The sequence below is a fragment of the Haliotis rubra genome, unplaced genomic scaffold (assembly GCF_003918875.1).
Source record: "Haliotis rubra isolate DU_JTF1 unplaced genomic scaffold, ASM391887v1 Scf277, whole genome shotgun sequence".
In the NCBI taxonomy this organism is placed as follows: Eukaryota; Metazoa; Mollusca; class Gastropoda; order Lepetellida; family Haliotidae; genus Haliotis; species Haliotis rubra.
This window is the reverse complement of record NW_025766858.1, coordinates 1,162,983-1,182,457: the sequence shown is the minus strand read 5'-3', so window position 1 is coordinate 1,182,457 and position 19,475 is coordinate 1,162,983. Positions and strand designations below refer to the sequence as shown.

Below are 19,475 nucleotides of genomic sequence, written 5' to 3'. Positions count from 1 at the left end.
AGCCTGATAAAATGTTCATCATATCAGCAGCTTATTAATCAAAACCCGCGCCATGCCGACAATATCTTATTCTCATCTATTTTTTATATTCTTTTGCTTAGTTTCTACATTCAAATTTCGGACTGGTGAATTATGTTATGGGCAAGTAACTTTCAGGCACAGCTTGTCCGCCTGGCTTGCACAATTTGGAAATAATTTCGCACCCTGTTGCTGTGTGTTTTCAGGACATGAAGGTCGTGGAGGAGTTTTAAAAGGAACCAAAATTAGGAACAGAACGCTGTGACGGGGATATTCATAACCATGTCTTCTTGTTATTAAGTATATTTGTCAAATATTAATTATTTTTTAAGGATAATACGTTTTGCACAGACTATAAAATAGTATGGTACAATTTCTTTTACTTGGATAATTGCAATGTTTTTTTGCTAACACATTGTTGGCTATTTTATAGGTACACTGTCTTTTGCTTTGATTAAAACTGTGTTGTTTGAAGTTTAACTCTGCCATTGGCAATATTCCAGTTATTTCACGGCGATCAGTAAATCATCCAAACGTGGCCAGACAATCCAGTGATTGACATCATAGGCAGTTATCTTCGCAACTAGGATGCGATGTCATGCATGAACCATGTCACCATGCCTGCCCAGCAGATCCTGATAGTCAGCCTCACTCCAAATTGCTGAGGATGAATCCTAACCCGGATCTTCACGAGTTCAATGTTAAAACTACGATGTGATTGGAAAATTACGATATTTTTTGCTTGGAGAAATAAATAAATGCCCTTTGCTGCCTGGTGTGATTGTTTTTGTTACTCTAAATGTTATGAACGGGCTTCAGCAATCCCATGCGTGTTGTTGGGGTGGGGGGATTGGGGATTGGGATTGAGGTTCACTGACATGCATAGGACCAAAAGCCGGATAGTACACCATTGAAATGTACGTAAATAAAGTAGGAAATACATGCTATGACCAGATTTACGTATGTTTCCAGAGATTTCCCAACTTCGGGCATATGTTTCATACAAATCTATACCTTTGAAACATATGCTCGTCGTACATTTCCGTATGCACAAGCACCTCGTTCATGTATGCCCTGGCCTGATTGTCAGGTATTTCCACGTTTAACGTGAATTGCAAAACAGATACCCCAGTAAATACATGATCATACAGTATTTCCTGTGCATTCCTTTGAATTTCAATGGGTGCTGAAATTTCCGATTTCGTTCTAGGTTTACTCGGGTTGAAAACATGTAAATGTACTTTGGTGGGGAAACGCATGTAAATTTAGAAATTTGCAAATGTTTACACACCATAGATATGTATGTGTCATATCGGATATGCGAGGTATGTAAATGAACGGTTCATACATCGTCATGTTACCTGTGCTCAAGCAAGATGATGATATGTTTCCATCATGCGAATTACTTGGTTCATGGAATTTTATTTTCACACATTTTAGTACGTTTGAAATCAACGTTCTCGTGACCTCATTATTCTTATCACCAAAAGAGCCTGACAAAGAAAGCAGTATTACGCAAGCTAACACGCCTTATTAAGATGCAATCGCTCTTGCTACCAGTATCGCTTACGCCTCGTAATTTCTTAAGTCTTTCAGCTCACTACTGTAAAATATTGTTCGGCGGTACATAATTGGAATATGATTGCACTGCATGTGACCTTTCTTAATAGTCTCACAGTGCCTGAACCATGTTATTTCTCCTTCCGCTCAGTCTTTGCTGTAATAACGCCATACATCAGCTTTAAGTTATCCACATCAAAATATATACTAGTATTCTGTGAGACATGAAATGAAAAATAGTTTTCTTTGTGTAGTAATTATGACCCGATAGCACAGGCGGGTGCGTTCTCTGAGTATACCACTATTACGCCCCAGTGCTGCTAAACAACTCGCAGACCTTAAGTCTGACCAGAGACCATATAATAGATTATATGGTCTCTGGTCTGACTTAGACGCAGACCTCGCATGTTCAAGTTCACATCTGATTGGGGCCGAAATTATTGATTCCGACATAAATGCAATATCTCATTAAGTTATTGTTTTCCTAAGTAAGTGGAGTGCCTTCTACAACATTGGAGATAAATGTATCGCTGTCCTTCTGATATTCCCCCGAAAAGAAGCTCTACCCATTTTAGGTACAATGTGTATGTTACAGAATAGTTGGGAATAGTCTTCAGACTTTTCAACTTTGACCAGGATTCTTCGAACTTGTCAAAAGAGAAAGAAAAGGGGTAGTGCGCGATGTATTTGCGACGCAAGTGCTTCTCCATCACATATATTATTGTATAGATACCCAGTGATTAGTGGTAGCGTTGAAGCAACTTATTAAAATTTACGACAGACACTATCAACTGAAGTATTACTGCCACACCCAGCATCGTATTTATTACTCTCTTACATAAGGTAAAATATCACAGGGTTGTCATGGTAACGATAATTTGACATACTATTTATTGTCTTACTCTTTAATCAGCGATTAGAATATAAATCAGTTTTGAGGTCAGCATGCTAAGAGAAAAGAAGTTGTAAAACGAAAAGTATTGTGATCGAATCTATTGGCCTTTGTAAAAGCAAGTGTCACGCCATCTACATAAAAACCTGTTTTCCTGATAAATATCTGCTAATCCGTGGCATGATTCCGACCATATCATGAGCATGTGTTTGTGAATCATAATCAAATAGTGATGTTACAAGGCGCCCATGCCGCGTCAACAACACATGCAAACGCACGACAACTGCAATATTGGCCCTGCACCAATGATTCTCCGTAACCTGGAGACACATGTGATTGAGCGTATGTAGGGACGTAGTCTGTCACACAGACCCTGAAGCAAATATATCCAAGCCCACGCAAGTCTAGAAAATGTGGCAAGTGTAGATTTCCACAGCTTCAGGAGAATGTCTCAGGGCTCCTTTTTATAATATTTTTCTTTTTTACTTTGAACATTTCTGTAAAATATGTTCATTTCAGAGACTAGTTGTTAGTCTAGTAGGGACGGGTAGAAGACAAAAGACAAAATGAATACTCGTGCTGTTATACTTTTGAATTATATGTAAACATTCGTTCTTGTCTCGGGATGAATGTATATTTTCCAGTTTCAACCAAATGTACATTCGAAGGATATCGAAATCTAGTTCAATCTATTTGAATTATATTTACAATTAAAAGACCCAAACAATGGTTTGTTGTCCAAATTTTTGGTGTTCTATATCTTGTCCCAGTCTGTCTCACAGTCACAGAACGAGCTTATTTCCCCTTCTGTCCAGGCCTGACTGTAATATGTATACTTCAATACTGTATATGTTGCACATATACTACACAATGTATTATGCATGTATTCAATGCTATGCTAAGCAACGTCCACTCGTATTCAAGATTGCACCTGGTTAGAGATGCAAACAAATGTGTATTCGTATGTGCACTTTATTGAAATGAGGAACCAAGCAAGCAAAATCATAGTATGCATACAAATAAAGTTGGTACACTGGGACTCGTTATCATCGGAGGATGCTAACAGTTTCGTACGTGTTGCCTGTCTGTAGTAGACAGACCCGTTACATAGCATGTAGAGCACGGACACACTGCTCGTGCATCCCACACACTCACGTGCACGTGCTTCACAACATTCGCAGCGCGTTCACCGTTAACATCTAGCGGTGAGTGTCACTGACTGAAGACGTGAAGGAAGCGTTGACAACTTCATGCGCGCATATTATCATATTTAACTAAATCATATAAATTGTTCATTTAAATTACATGTGAAGCTCTGCAAAAGCGCAATGTTACTGTAAACAACACACTTTTATGTAAAGCATGGAGTCATGATGACTATCGACAGTGACTGTTCATGAGATCGTGCAAGGGCATTATGGATATCTCATACAAGTTATCTCATGACTGTAATAGTGTTCATTTGTTTTGACTCAGACTAATCACCACCTTGAGTTTAGTAGACTCACACACTTCATCGAAGTGCTGTTGGCCACCTTTCTCGCCGGCCGGTCCAGCATCTTTATGAGGATGCATGACCCCACTGGTCACCCATGATGCCTCAGCTTTCTTATCCAAGACAAGTTGGCGGGCCCTTCGAGCTAGCGCTGCTGGGGGTCCGGTAAGATCTTCACTGATAATAATTCGTGTCAACTGACAAGTTATGCGTTCTCCTAAAGTCCTCATATAGCTTCCCGTCTCAATTACGATTTGTGAATCTTAATTCTGAATCTAATACAGTATGTGTTATTCAGAATGGTTGTATTGTATTCTCTCTTCAGAAACAGTTTTAAAAAGGAAGAATTAAAACTTAGTTATGTTTTTCGATGGCAATGCTAGAAAATATATTTTTATATATACAAATATTTCACTTTCTGAATGAAAGCATGTATGACATTATCTGCTGTCCATATATGAAAACAACCATAGGAATGTGGTTGTCCTGGTCACGTGTCCTCGTTGATCATGGCGGGTCTGTTTGCTTGCCTAGTGGTTAAAGCGTTCGCTCGTGGATCCGGGTTCAGTTTCCCACATTTGCATAATGTGTGAGGCCACCCCGGCCCCGCGATATTGCTGGAATATTGCTAAAAGTGGCGCAAACCATACTCACTCACTCGTTGATTACAGAGTAAACAGCATGCTACGAGATTCCTTCTTATCGTTTGTTTGCATATCTCCTTAAAGGCATTGTAACTCCTTAATCTTGCATGAAAACGCAGTTAGGTGATATGAGCTTTTACTGACATTATTGTAACATGCAATTTGTATGTGTCTCTGTATGGTTCATACACGGACATGGGCGACAGCAAAATAGTCGGGGCTGCATGAAATACATGGACAGTATCGGTTATAATGGAGTGAGTGGGTGAGTTTTGTTTTACCCGCTTTTAGCAATATACCGGCAATATCACGGCGGGGGACACCTAAAATGGGCTTCCTATAATGGCTGAACGTTTGTCAAGTTATGTTTATCAAAAATACCATTTGCAAGGCATTGCATGTACTTGACTTTCATATTCATAGGCATATAATAGATTTGAGATATTATTCATATTGGTCGACCCATTCCGATTGTTATTAAAAAGTGATTACTGCAAAATTTACACTAGTCCTTTATGTTAAATAGCTGTCTTTGAAACACAGAATGTATTCCGCGCTGATTTGCTTTTCAGTCACTTCACGTCCCACGCCCAGCGATGACATTGGCATTATGTGATCTGACAACGGAAAACAAATGGAAGTTCTTGTGTATATTTACTCTTTGAAGTGTAGCGTTTCTACAACTTATCACATGCTAAATGATACATAATAGTGGATAAAAAGAAACCCTGGCCTTTATTTATATAGTTTGTAAACTACTGACTGGTTTTGCTATTGGACACTCACTGATTACATGTTGTGACAACAACCATCTGTCGTCGTATATCTCATAAAGCGAGAGCGTGTAGTGAACGCCTGTTTTTGTTCGTGCTGGTCTTTCCTTTGTGGTTATATCTGAACATGACCGGAACATGTATCTAATCAATACCCTGTATGGTATTTTTTGCGTAAATCCATGTTGAGTCACTCACTCAACAACGCTGGGACGACTTTTGTGGGTTGGACTGCCTTTGTGTGGACTACTTTTGTGGGTTGGACAACGTTTGCGTGTGGGACTACTTTTGTGTGTTGGGCTACCTTTGCGTGTGGGACTACTTTTGTGTGTTGGACTACCTTTGCGTGTGGGACTACTTTTGTGTGTGGACTACTTTTGTGTGTGGGACTACTTTTGTGTGTTGGACTACTTTTGTGGGTTGGATTACCTTTGTGTTTTGGACTACTTTTGTTGGTTGGACTGCCTTTGTGTGTGGACTACTTTTGTTGGTTGGACAACGTTTGCCTGTGGGACTATTTTTGCGTGTGGTACTACTTTTGTGTTTTGGACTACTGTTGTGGGTTTGACTACTTTTGTAAGTTGGACAACGTTTGCGTGTGGGACTACTTTTGTGTGTGGACTACTTTTCCGTGTGGGACTACTTTTGTGTGTTGGACTACTGTTGTGTGTTGGCCTACTGTTGTGCGTTGGACTAGTTTTGTGGGTTGGACTACTGTTGTGTGTTGGACTACCTTTGTGTGTGGACTACTTTTCTGTGTGGACTAGTTTTGTGGGTTGGACTACTTTTGTAGGTTGGACTACTGTTGTGTGTGGACTACTTTTGTGGGTTGGACTACCTTTGTGGGTTGGACTACTTTTGTACTTTGGACTACCTTTGTGTGTGGACTACTTTTGTGTGTTGGACTACTTTTGCGTGTGGGACTACTTTTGTTGGTTGGACTACTGTTGTGGGTTGAGCTACTGTTGTGGGTTGGACTACTTTTGTTTTGTACTACTGATAGTGAGGTAGTATATACTGATAGTGAGGTGGTATGGGTGAAATAATAACCGCCAAGCGAGTGGTTCGCTGTGATAACCACCTCGAGGGAACCGAGAGGTGATTATCGCAAGGAATCACGAGCTTAAGGTTGTTATTTGGCATATACCACAAGGTCAAAAACATACTTATTTTAGTTGAATTATAATTAAATGCAATGTTTAGAAGCTACAATGAGATAAATGTTTTGAATGGTTCTGTATTTTTTTACCGAAGATGTTTCCAGTAAAACATTGATGTAGAGGCATAGGGTTTACAAACCCGATATGCTGAGGAAAAGTTCTTCTCGAGGTGCAATACCGGGAAGAAGGTGAGGAGGCGAAGCCGAGCTTTGTTCCCAGTATTGCAACGAAGATGAGTCAGATAATATGCAATAACGAAAATAATGGCTGTCTCCTACACAGAATGCAATGTATGGAAAATACACTGTTGGCGAGATTTGTAACGAAAATGTACAAAACTAAGTAAAGACTATGTTAATAACGAACAAATATGAAAAGGCATTCGCAGTCTCCTACATAGACATCAGTGATATATTGAAAAATAACAATTTAACAGAGCAGTTTTGTTAATTTTCTTTCAGGAGTGTTAAAATACAAACAAGCAACAAACGCCATTCTACACTTGAAATTGACAATGATTTTCAAAGATCTTGCATTGTATGTCAGGTAAAGTGTGCGATATACGTTGCTGCACCAGAATCTCGTGCAAGTCGAGCAATTAACAATCACGTGCAATGGAAAACCACGTGATTTAAGCTGACAGTGTTATACAAGCCATCACAGCAAATGAATTCCGACATGGAGGTGCTTTTGGCTTCTCAGAGAGCTGCTACGACTCTGTTCCAGGCCGGCGTGGATTTTGAAGCAAACTGGTCATGTGGTAAGTATCGTACCCTACATAACATTGTCTATATGTGTACTTGTACTCAGTTGAAGCGTGGTGTTGTTCTTCCATTTTGTTCTAGGAAGGTGCGACCCGTGAACGTCTGGTTAAGAGTTCAGCCCGTACCCCCCTCTTTTTACCTAGTATATTTGCTCCATTAGGAATCCTTCTCCGGTGTATTATTCCAAAACTGAAATAAGTTCATTGATTTTTTTTTATATCTGTTCTAGTTTATTGAATGTATATTTAGGGTGAGGTATGCATGTTAGTTTGTCATTTTGGTTTTTCATGGGGGTGGGGGGTACAGGCGGAACTCTTTCCAGGCTCCCTGACTTGGTTTACACATGTCATCGGTTCCCAATTGCGTAGATCGATGCTCATGCTGTTGATCACTGGATTGTCTGGTCCAGACTCGATTATTTACAGACCGCCGCCATATAGCTGGAATATTGCTGAATTCGGCTTATAACTAAACTCACTAACTCACTTGGAAGGTGAGGTGGGTGGGTAGTGGGTGTCATCAATTTTCTTCACATGTACTGGGGGTCTGCAAGTTTGTGAAAATATTTTTAAAATGCTGAGAAATTATAGGAAGAGGAGGGGGGGTCAATGATTTCGTACATAATATGCAGGGGTTTACTTACTTTGTCCAAAATTTTAGGGTGGTTGGGTAGGGGATTATTCACATTGTACTTGCTTATCCATAAAACTCATCATCACCCCCACTAGCCATAAATTTTGAATGGTCCCTAGGGTACCCTTGAATTGGGCTTAAATTGGGTTGGGAAATTGAGTTGCCAGCACGACAGCATGAATTTGGGAAGTTATCTGATTGTTGAGAGTACCATTGGTTATTATACAACTGTTGCAGGTGTGCGGACGTAAAGGAATGTAAATGAAGACCACATGAAGATGGTCAGCAGCATTCTCACAAGTAACAAGCCAAAAACAGAGGAAGTTCGATGCAAAGCGGAACACAATGCTTCAACTCCAGAAGTATGTTTCTTTCTCTCAGTGGAAACATAATTTTAGGGAATAAACATTCTCAATACTAACTCTTCTAATGAAATTAAACATTATTGGTCAGGGGAAATTGCACTGTTTATAGGCCAGAGTGCCCTACCGCCTTCCCATTCCATTAGTTATCTGTTTGTACTAAACTCAAGTCTATTGGTATTCGAGAAACTTGCTTGATACTGATGCATGTAATTTGTTGGTAGACGTCATTTTCACATTAACAGAATGTATCATAAAATTAATCATTGGGGTAAATCAAATTATTCATTACAAAATACCATGAGCATCCTGTTTAAATAACTATTTCATTTTTCAGATTATTCAAGTGACCCTGTGGAGAATCGAAAGGTGGAAGGAGGTCCCGCCGCTTCCAATTTATTAATTGCAGTGTGCAGATATTATAAAAATAAATAAAATATTTTAATGGTTCTGTATTTTTGTATTCAATATGTTTCCAACAAAACATTGAGGTAGAGGCATAGGGTTGTCAAACCCGATATGCGAAGGAAAGTTCTTCTCGAGGTGCGATACCGGGAAGAAGGTGAGGCGAAAACCGAGCCTTGTTCCCAGTATCGCACCGAGAGTTGATCGAATAACCGCCCTAGGGGGTTATGATAACCAGCCTAGGGGTTATATGATAACCAACCTCTGGACAAGGTTGGTTATCCGATAACCAACCCTTGAGGAGGTGGTTCACAAAAAGAATAACCCAAGATATTGACCCGATAATAAACCGACGTGGTATATATACTGATAGTGAGGTAGTATATACTGATAGTGAGGTAGTTTATACTGATAGTGAGGTGGTATATATTGACAGTGAAGTAATGTTGTATTGAACCCTACTTACATATTTATTGTACGGAATATACATTATAAACCAACGCAAACATACCCTTGGTTTGTTATCTGTCACGTAGTTAAAGCTGGTGGTGTCTCTGAGTTATTTATACTCTAATAATCTGGCAATAATGCCCTCCACTTTTTCTCAAGTTTTTATTACCTTCTCTGTGTCCTTGTAAATATTGTTCATGCACCCGATCCAGGAAGTATTACCGGAACTAGCACAATTTGTTAGCAACTAGATCGGGTGTTTTCTGGATGCTTCAAAGAACATAAGTTTCATTTTAAAAAAGAAAGACACCGTCATACTTTGTTGGCGAGGGTCCTGTATGCATCTGACAACCCCACCCTTGAAGGGGAAGTGTACACGAAAAATCATATTTTCCCTTATGTGAAACAAAATGGAATACTGAATTAATATCAAAACTTGAAAATATACACTCATTTTCTTACAATGAAGATATAACCCTCAATATAAGTGCTGAAATGTTATGCCGTTATGAGGCCTTTGTTGTTTGTTGAGGCTTAACCATTCGTGACCCACTCGTGTTATTCCGGGTCAAGCCGAATAGCGGTTACAGGAAAGGGGCGAGTGGTGACGAATGGAGCTAAACAGGCCAGAGTTACCCCCTTTGATTATGACGTAATTGGTGCCATTTCATTTGGACTGGTTTCCTGTCTTGTCCCAAAGCAAAAGATATTAATACTGAAAGTAATCACGTGAAAAAAGCGTGTAAAATAATGAAAGAAACATTAGGATAGAGATTGATCATGTGTATTTTCATTCATAACCTCAGCTCAATGAAAATACCAAATTTGTATAACAATGTTGATGTACACACCTGACATCACTATCGGGAAGCGACTTTCACAAAAAGCGTGTTCACCGACACGAGTACACCGGATATTTGAAAGAAAAATTAGTTGTTTCAAGCAACGTATATGCATAAATGTGATATGTAAAGTAGTGCGAAACATTCTGACAATCTGCTGGTTGTTATTTTCTTTTCGTTTTCATTGTGACTAATGGAAATAGTCAGAAATGAGGAGAAGTGTCGTCAACGTTGTGCGTGAATTTGCGTCAGTCATGGCGTCACGCTTACGGAAACTATAATATATTGTGTTGAATCTAGGAAATCATTGGAATACCCTATTTTGATTTCACCTATTTTTGCTACGATAATATTCCATGCATGGGGACCGCCTCCGTGGTGTGGTGGTTAGAGCGTCCGCCACGATAATCTTCGATCCCCGACCGCGTCAAACCAAAAGACGTTAAAATATGGTACCAGCTTAAGTCTGGGGCTAGTACAAGCAGCCGCACATACACATACACACGCATGCACGTCGTCATATGAGCGAAATATTCTCAAGCACGTCGTAAAACCCAATTTCACCTCACCTCACGTCCCATGCATGAACTAAAACTTATGACAAGTGTATGCAACGAGTAGACGAACGAATCTCTCACGGTATAAGAAACTGATACACAGTGTAATATCTGATCTTGGCTTTGTTTACATGTCAAACATGTGGTCCTTTGCCAGCGCGGCATTCGTTTTCACTTCTGGTATATTTCGCTGGATTTCACCGAGACACGTGGTATTGGTGAGAAGGACCATTTGTCATTCTATTGTGAAGTGTATGAGGAAGCTGATACTGAACTGTAGTTGTTTATGTAATGGGCGAAACATAACCGACATACGTGTGACGTGTTTTTATAAACACTGTGCAAGGTAGCTGAAAGTTCTTGTTTTCAAATACATTCTCAGCGATTCTCGGTTCATCCACGATGTTTCATAATTGGTGATTCGATCAAACAACAACAACAACAACAAAAATACCGGTGATCTCAATACTCCTAGTAAAATTCGACATTTAAATTAAGACATAGAGCGGTGTCGGGTATTACCGAGCTGCTAACACCATGCCCCCCTACTTCCTGCTGTGTTTTATTATCTGAAGCAATAAGTAATGCTAACAAAGAACCGTTCAGTGAGAATCATGTACACATACAAAGGCAAGCAAGTCTTGTCCCTCAATCTTTTTGGATTAAATGGATATTTCACTTCATCACATTTTCATAATTGTTTTGAACTCTTGTCGACTCGTCTGAACATCCTTGTCAGGCCATTCGTAACAGCCATGTCGGGCTATTCCGAGCAAACGGTGTGCCATAAACATTTAGTTGTGACCGAAGTGTCATGATCATTGCTTCGAAGCATTATCGTTTGTTTTCAGTCGTGTATACAGAAGGTTGATAAACACTTTCCTCAGTCCTATTACTGAAATTTGCAAAATTTGAAAAGTTGAGTAACAGGAACGAGAGTCCCTTGATCGATAGTATTTGTAAAGCTGTCACGACCAACAAGTTAAAGAAAAACATGCGGAAATGGAATAATGTTTGGTAATAGCCGCTTATTCGGTAATACGCAAAACGCCGTGAATGGTGATTTAGTAGTATGTCAAAACTGGCGAGATTTATGATGTATGTAATTTCCAGTAAATTTGCCCTCCCTACAATGAGCGGATGATATCATAGAAAAGCGAATATTTCAAACAGATTCAAAACTACGAAGTGCATTTATCTTCGTGATTTATTTGGATATGGTTTCGACATCAAAGAGAGGGTTGTTCAAAGAGGAGGGACAAATTGTACAATTTATGAAGAAATTAAGTAGCAACTTCACCGATGGCTAGCTAGATGTACATAGTGCATATACGTTCCAGTTTTGCTTTTGCTGAAAGAACATACTGTTAAAGAGCGACCGACTCAGGTTGAATGTTATACAATTTGGTCACGTGGTACCACTTTTCGTACAATGTATACCTTTTTTCCCAAACGCAATGTCATCACAGTGTGGAACTGACCGGTACACAAATCCAGCTGGCGGCCAGGTAACAAGACGGTTTAAAACAGTAGCCTGCGCACACAAGAACCACACCTATACCTTCACCGCGTGAAATGGGTTTAACAGAGTATAATGACGTCATTTGTTTATAACTTGGGCACCAATAACGTCATTTGCAAGGGACATAAGCCATGGTGCGTTTATTGTGGCCATAGAACTCTCGGTAAATGTGCAAAATATGAATCGATATAACGCAAAAAAGTAAATTAGTTACTTATGATATATGTACTGCTTTGACTATGAGACTGCTTGACAAACACATTTTTGCAGAAAAAGTGCAAGACAAAAAGGCTAATTTTCGTGTAAACTTGCCTTTCAAATTACATGATTTATTGTTAAACAAGTATTGTGAAGATAATACGACGTAATAGAAAAGGCGTTAATTCATGTCAAGGTATGAAAGTCCCAAATATTTCAGCCAGACCACAGGGCTGGTTAGATGTAAAACTTGCCAGGCCTGACCAAAACTTACCTGACGACAAAATATCTTCATATATATTTGTCTAAATTTTAACCCGACCGTCGGGCAGGTGAATTTGAAAATATGGCAGTCTGTGTTGAAAATAGCCAGGTCCGGGTGGACGGGCAGGCAGGTATTTCGAACGCTGCGAGTCTTTTCGTCCAATGCATGATCGAGACAGCTCGTATCTTTTGTGCACCCACTTGGTTTTGTTAAATACTTCGAAAGGAATGCAAGCCTGCTCCCTGAAGTGTGACATACCTGTGTCCTGCACGCGTTACACACTAGTCTGTCTCACAGTCCCCAAACCCCTGTCATCAAGCCCTTTCTGCAATGCTTTTCCCCAAAATGATTCAACTCTCGATTTTCCACGGGCTCTGAATATCCCATTTTACTATGTCTGCTTTTCAGTTTAAATGGTGCGATTTGTTGCCACCAAAATAACATATTTTCAGATACTTACTTTAGTCTAGCTTACTCGCGTGCACTTCTGATAACAAACATACGTTTCGTAGTATATACTGATGGTGAGGTCGTGTATACTGATGGTGAGGTGGTGTATACTGATAGTGAGGTAGTATATACTGATGGTGAGGTCGTGTATACTGATAGTGAGGTAGTATATACTGATGGTGAGGTCGTGTATACTGATAGTGAGGTAGTATATGCTGATGGTGAGGTCGTGTATACTGATAGTGAGGTAGTATATACTGATGGTGAGGTGTATACTGATAGTGAGGTGGTATTAATTGATAATGAGGTAGTATATAGTGATAGTTGGGTAGTATATACTGATGGTGAGGTAGTATATAGTGATAGTGAGGTAGTATATACTGATAGTGAGGTGGTGTATACTGATGGTGATGTCGTGTATACTGATGGTGAGGCCGTGTATACTGATAGTGAGGTAGTATATACTGATGGTGAGGTCGTGTATACTGATAGTGAGGTAGTATATACTGATGGTGAGGTGGTGTATACTGATAGTGAGGTGGTATAAACTGATAATGAGGTAGTATATAGTGATAGTGGGGTAGTATATACTGATGGTGAGGTAGTATATAGTGATAGTGAGGTAGTATATACTGATAGTGAGGTGGTGTATACTGATGGTGAGGTCGTGTATACTGATAGTTAGGTAGTATATACTGATGGTGAGGTGGTGTATACTGATAGTGAGATAGTATATTACTGATGGTGAGGTGGTGTATTCTGATAGTGAGGTGGTATAAACTGATAATGAGGTAGTATATAGTGATAGTGGGGTAGTATATACTGATGGTGAGGTAGTATATAGTGATAGTGAGGTAGAATACTGATATGAGGTAGTATATACTGATGGTGAGGTGGTGTATACTAATAGTGAAGTGGTATATACTGATAGCGAGGTTGTATATACTGAAAATGAGGTGGTATATACTGATAGTGAGGTAGTGTATACTGATAGTGAGTTGTTATATACGGACAGTAACGTGGTATATACTGATAGTGAGGTAGTATATACTGATAGTGAGGTAGTATATACTGATAGTGAGGTAGTATATACTGATAGTGAGGTAGTGTATACTGATAGTGAGCTGATGTATACTGATAGTGAGGTAGTATATACTGATAGTGAGGTAGTATATACTGATAGTGAGGTGGTATATACTGATAGTGAGGTAGTATATACTGATAGTGAGGTGGTATATACTGATAGTGAGCTGATGTATAGTGATAATGAGGTGGTGTATACTGATAGTAAGATAGTATGTACTTATAATGAGGTGGTATATACTTATAGTTAGCTGATGTATAGTGATAGTGAGGTAGTATATACTGATAGTAAGATAGTATGTACTGATAATGAGGTGGTATATACTGATAGTGAGGTGGTGTATAGTGATAGTTAGGTGGTGTATAGTGATAGTGAGGTGGTATTTACTGATAGTGAGGTGGTATTTAGTAACAGTGAGCATGCTTCATGAACATATGTGTTATTTTTATATTTTAAAAAAAAAGAAAGAAAACAACAACAAACCACCCTCGAGACTGTTATTCCTTGCAGACGCTGCCCTGAATACCTCGGACAACCGCCACCCTTAAATGACCTGATTTAATGTTAAACAAACACTGTGAAGATAACGCGAAGTAATAGGAAAAGGCGTTATCTCATTTCGCTCAATGCATGATCGTTAGAGCTGGTATTTATTGGTCACCCACTTGGTTTTGTTTGTTTAGAATGAAATGCTAGTGTTGTGCTGCAGCTGTTAATCACTAGTCTGTCTCACAGTCCCGAAACCCCTATCACCAAGTCCTTTCTGCAATGCAATAGCTCTATTTGATTCAGCTCCCGAGTTGCCATGGGCTCTGAATCTCCCATTTCACTGGGGCTGCTTTTCAGTTTAAATAGTCTGATTTGTTGCTACCAAAATAACACATTTTCAGAGCCTAAGCGTTAGTCTAGCTTGCTTCTGATAACACACTTAAGTTTCGTAGAATTAGCTTTCTGTTTCGATTCCACAAAAATGACGTATTTACTATTCTCAGTTTTTAGTTAATGATTATTTCAGTCGCTGAGTATAGTCACTGTGGTGAAAGCTTCATCACAGACGTCCGTTTACTGGCCCTGAGTTAAGGTAAGTTTTGATATACTTTCTCCCTTGACACCAGGTTGAAGTATACTAACGTCCAAAAGAAACGATTTTAAGCTCGATAACTAAAAAACAACAAAACATAAGTGATGAAAATAAACTTTTTTGCAAACAGACATAGTAATACAATGAACAACAGAAGAAGTCATGCCGGAGAAGACGTCATCCCAAATTTTGAGGTCATCGAAGGATAGCGTCCCGGAAGCCTCGCCCCCTGTACGGGGTTTGAAGGTTGGATTTGGCTTGGCCTCGGGGGTTGGGGCGTAATCGGATGGTGTTGAACGAAAGATTGGGTTCTCCGTCGCGTAATTCCATAGTGTTTCGTGACTCAGATAATGGGCCGTGAAACGCCCCGCTTCCTCCCTTGAATTATCGAGGCGTGGTTTCTTTGAAGCAGACCAAGCAATTTTCCGCGCTTGGATGTAAATATTTACCACGTGACTCCAAAACGCAATTTGATTGGCCGCACCACATTTAGGCTTCCCCATTGCCTCCATATTACATTAATCACACAGAGAGAACGTCTAAGTGTCACACACTGTATTAATTATGATGTCTCGATTTGGGCAACGTGAACGATGAAGATGTTTGACATAAAGACAGCAGACTGTGTTGTGCATAGCCCCTCATATGGCAATAGTGTGTATTTAAGCAAACTCACTGAAAAAAGGAACAATGTCTGACTGTCCTTTTGCCCTTTTGACTTATTCAGTTTTGGCCCTGTTTTTTTAGATGGCAGAAGATGGAGTACGCCACAAGGTTGTGGATAACATCGATGACAGCGTCAAGGCAGTCGGTGACCTCCTGCAGGAATCTGTCGTTGCTGTGAACTGCGAGGGAATCCATCTTGGAAAGAAGGGCCCTCTCACTCTTCTCCAGGTGGCCAAACTAGACGGTTTTGTCTACTTGTTCAATGTGTTCGTTGAGCCAAAAGTCTTCACTGAAGGCCGACTAAAGTCGTTTCTGGAAAACAAAGATATCATCAAGGTATGATGCCATGAACAAGGTGGATGTTTGACATGAACAATGAAGATGCTTCACATGCACAATGGAGATGTTTCACATAAACAGTGTGGATGTTTGATATGAACTATGTAGATTGGTGACATGAACAATGTTGATCTTTGACATGAACAATGTGGATGTTTGACATGAACAATATGGATGTTTGACATAAACAATATAGTGTAAATGATTGACATGAACAATGTGGATTGTTCTGAAGACATTTTGGGTTTTTCATTTAAAACTGTTAACCCAAAGGCACCCAGTGCATACTAGACGTATGGCCTGAATACACACCGGAGATGAGTGCACGTGAAAGGCGAAGTAGGTTTGCATATATAAGTCGGTGGTCAACGATACACCGACCCATTCGTGCTTATTCGTTGCACTCGACCATTCGTTGCTCGTTCGTGCTATTCATTCCCAGGGGCGTAGCTCCCATTATAGAAAAAGCCCGGGCTTACACATGACTTTTGCTTAAATAAAATTGTTCTAATTCTTGCCAAAAGTACCTACGAACGTTATCAGAACAATATAAAAAATGGTAATCCCTCTATGAATCATATTGACTTCAATATTCTTTGATAACAAAGCATTACCAATACAGTAAACATGTTATTCTTCGTATATAAATTTGAAAGGTGTGTTTCTTTCAGTGATGATTGTTTTTCCATCGACATATATGTGAATGTTTTGTTACAGTCATGATTATATGTGAATCATAACTGATATGCAGGTATTTCCATTCGCCCTTCAACGAAAACTTATAAATGCGTTTCTTCATTCTGTACTCATTCTGTGGGCTTTAAGGTGCAACCTATCGTGCTTACGCGAACAAACTGGCTTGCTACGTGCGTGATTCCTGTTCGTGTTAGACTACGAATGACTTTGTTGTTAGATTTGTAGGTTCAATTGGCTATTGTGGCGTTAGATTGTTGAACTTGTATTAGTGTGTTTAAAGGTTAGACAATTAGCGGTATTTAGCGGTTCATTTCATTTCAAAGTTCATTTTCATCACTTTAAGAGAATCACGTTTAGTTCTTTGTAAATTATCCATAAGTTTTTTCACTGAAAATAGTTATCACGTTTAGTTCCTTGTTTAGGCCAAAGGTAAGTTCAAAATTTTAGTTTTCAGTTTTCAGTTACATTGCATAGCTCTGCACATTGTTTATTTCCACTGTGCAACATGGATGTTTGACACGAAGGATGTAGATGTTTGACATGAAAAATGTAGATGTTTGACACGAACAGTGTAGATGTTTGACACGAAAAATATGGAAGTTTGACATGAACAGTGTAAATGATTGACATGAATAGTGTGGATGTTTGACACAACAATGGGGATGGTTGACATAAAACAACATTTCTTGATTGCTCCCCGTCAAGACCATCTACCAGTCAAGACCTCAACATGACCTATAGTTTTAACAGTTTCTGTTTCAGGTGTTTCATGCCTGCAGCCACGACAGTGCCGCCCTCAAGTGCCAGTACGACGTCATGCTCGTCAACGTGTTTGATGTAAAGGTTAGTATATTAATGGTGGCGGGAGGATAGCCAGGTGGTTAAAGCGTTTGCGGATCCGATTCCCCACATGGATAAAATGTGTGAAGCCCACTTCTGGTGTCCCTTGCCGTGATATTGATGTAATATTGCTAAAAGCGGCGTAAAACTAACTCACTCACTCGGTAAATTAATGACACAGGAAGCAAGATAGGGAACGTCCGAGACATAAACCGTTTCTACCTGTGACTTTCGGGGTCAGTGTGCCACTGTTTATGAGCACAGGACCTACTTACTGGTACCCTGCTGCGCTGTTCTCTATTTATACTGAACATCATTGAAAACGCACCACTTATAAAAGTTCAGATTATTAAAAGCACGTGTAAGGAATTGATATTCTTTTAGTGGATAATATCAGATGGACGACTGACAAAAACAACAACACATAAAAGACGCTCATTCATTGAAATGTTCCACAGTCTGAAAGGATCAAACACACGTGGGGGTCAAATCGAAAAGTCAATAATGCGTGTGACCGCCATTTGCACTGACATATGCAGTTCAACGTCTCCTCATTGAGTCAATAAGCGTCCAAATAGAGTTCATTCCACTTCTGCAGTAGTGCAGCCTCAAGTTACCGGATGTTTCGCATCTGTTGCCGCGAAAGACTTTGACCAATTTCGTCCCACAAGTGCTCCATGGGGGATACATCTGGCGACTGTGCTGGCCAATGAATAACCTGGAGGTGTTGCTGGGCCAGATACTGCATGGAAAGTCTTGTTGTGTGTGCCCGTGCGTTGTCCTGTTGAAAAGTATGGACATCGTGGTTTTGATTGAAGACAGATACGATGTGATTCTGAAGAATCTGCTCACGGTAATAAAGGGCATTAACTCTCCCTTGACAGACATGTAGGCAGTCCTGTGTTTGTAATTTATTCCATCCCAGACCATGACACTCCCACCTCCCAAAGGTCTGTCTGAACCACACACTCATCAGCATAACGTTCACCACGTCTACGCCAAACTCGTAATCGGCCGTCAGCATTACGTAGATGAAGACGTGACACTTCATACCACACCATGCCATTGTTGTAACCTTTACTGAAAATGCATGCTAACCCATTGTATACGCTCAATACGGTGTCTGTCAGTCAGAATTGGTCCAACGTATGGACGTCGAGCATGGAGCCCTGTAGCGTTTAGACTGCGTCACATGGAGTCAGCGCTGATGACTCCCACGTCAACCTTGAACTAGTGCAGCAGTCCTGGCAGTCGGCAGTGTTCAATCACTGATATGGACAAGGTCAATATGGCGATCCTGATGGAGCGTCGTAACGCGTTGTTGCCAAGGTCATTGAAGGTCACGGGTGCTGCCTGTCTACTGATGTAGTCTATGAAGCCTAACGATGGTGGAGTGGCAAAGTCCAAGTTGTCGAGCAATATCCCTGCTGCTGGTGCCAACCTGAATCATGCCTAGTGCACGTTCCTTTCGTGAGGTGTTAACCTCGGCATCTCTGTCCTCGTATCACAATCGTGAGTGAAGCAATGAGAATCGGTTCTCATACACCTGCTTTTAATGTCACAGTCAGTATGATTTCAGAATGAAATTTGCGCCTTTTTCATGGCGTGGCTGCATGTTTGGAATTAAGAGTCATACTGTGGACAGAAAATTGTTTCTAAAGCATTTTTTCAACTCGACATGCCCTTCGACTTCATGTTAGTTATATTCATTGATTATTGTCATGCTGAAATCCATCTTGATGAAAATATGGACAATTTAAGACTGGTGCGTTTTCAATG

At 40.0% G+C, this 19,475-nt stretch overlaps 2 protein-coding genes across 3 annotated transcripts in view; both read left to right on the top strand.

Annotated features, from left to right (window-relative positions):
- Positions 1 to 19,475, top strand: part of LOC124280968 (piRNA biogenesis protein EXD1-like) — a 50,614-nt gene that overhangs the window by 21,055 nt on the left and 10,084 nt on the right. For both annotated transcript variants that reach the window (XM_046716980.1, XR_006899802.1), the window contains exons 2-3: positions 15,903 to 16,157; positions 17,619 to 17,699. In XM_046716980.1, the coding sequence (XP_046572936.1) occupies positions 15,903 to 16,157; positions 17,619 to 17,699 (336 nt within the window). The remainder of the gene's footprint in view (positions 1 to 15,902; positions 16,158 to 17,618; positions 17,700 to 19,475) is intronic.
- LOC124280967 overlaps positions 15,094 to 19,475 on the top strand; it is a 65,746-nt gene continuing 61,364 nt past the window's right edge. Inside the window, exon 1 of the mRNA XM_046716979.1 lies at positions 15,094 to 15,155. The gene's annotated coding sequence lies outside the window, so the exon portion shown is untranslated. The remainder of the gene's footprint in view (positions 15,156 to 19,475) is intronic.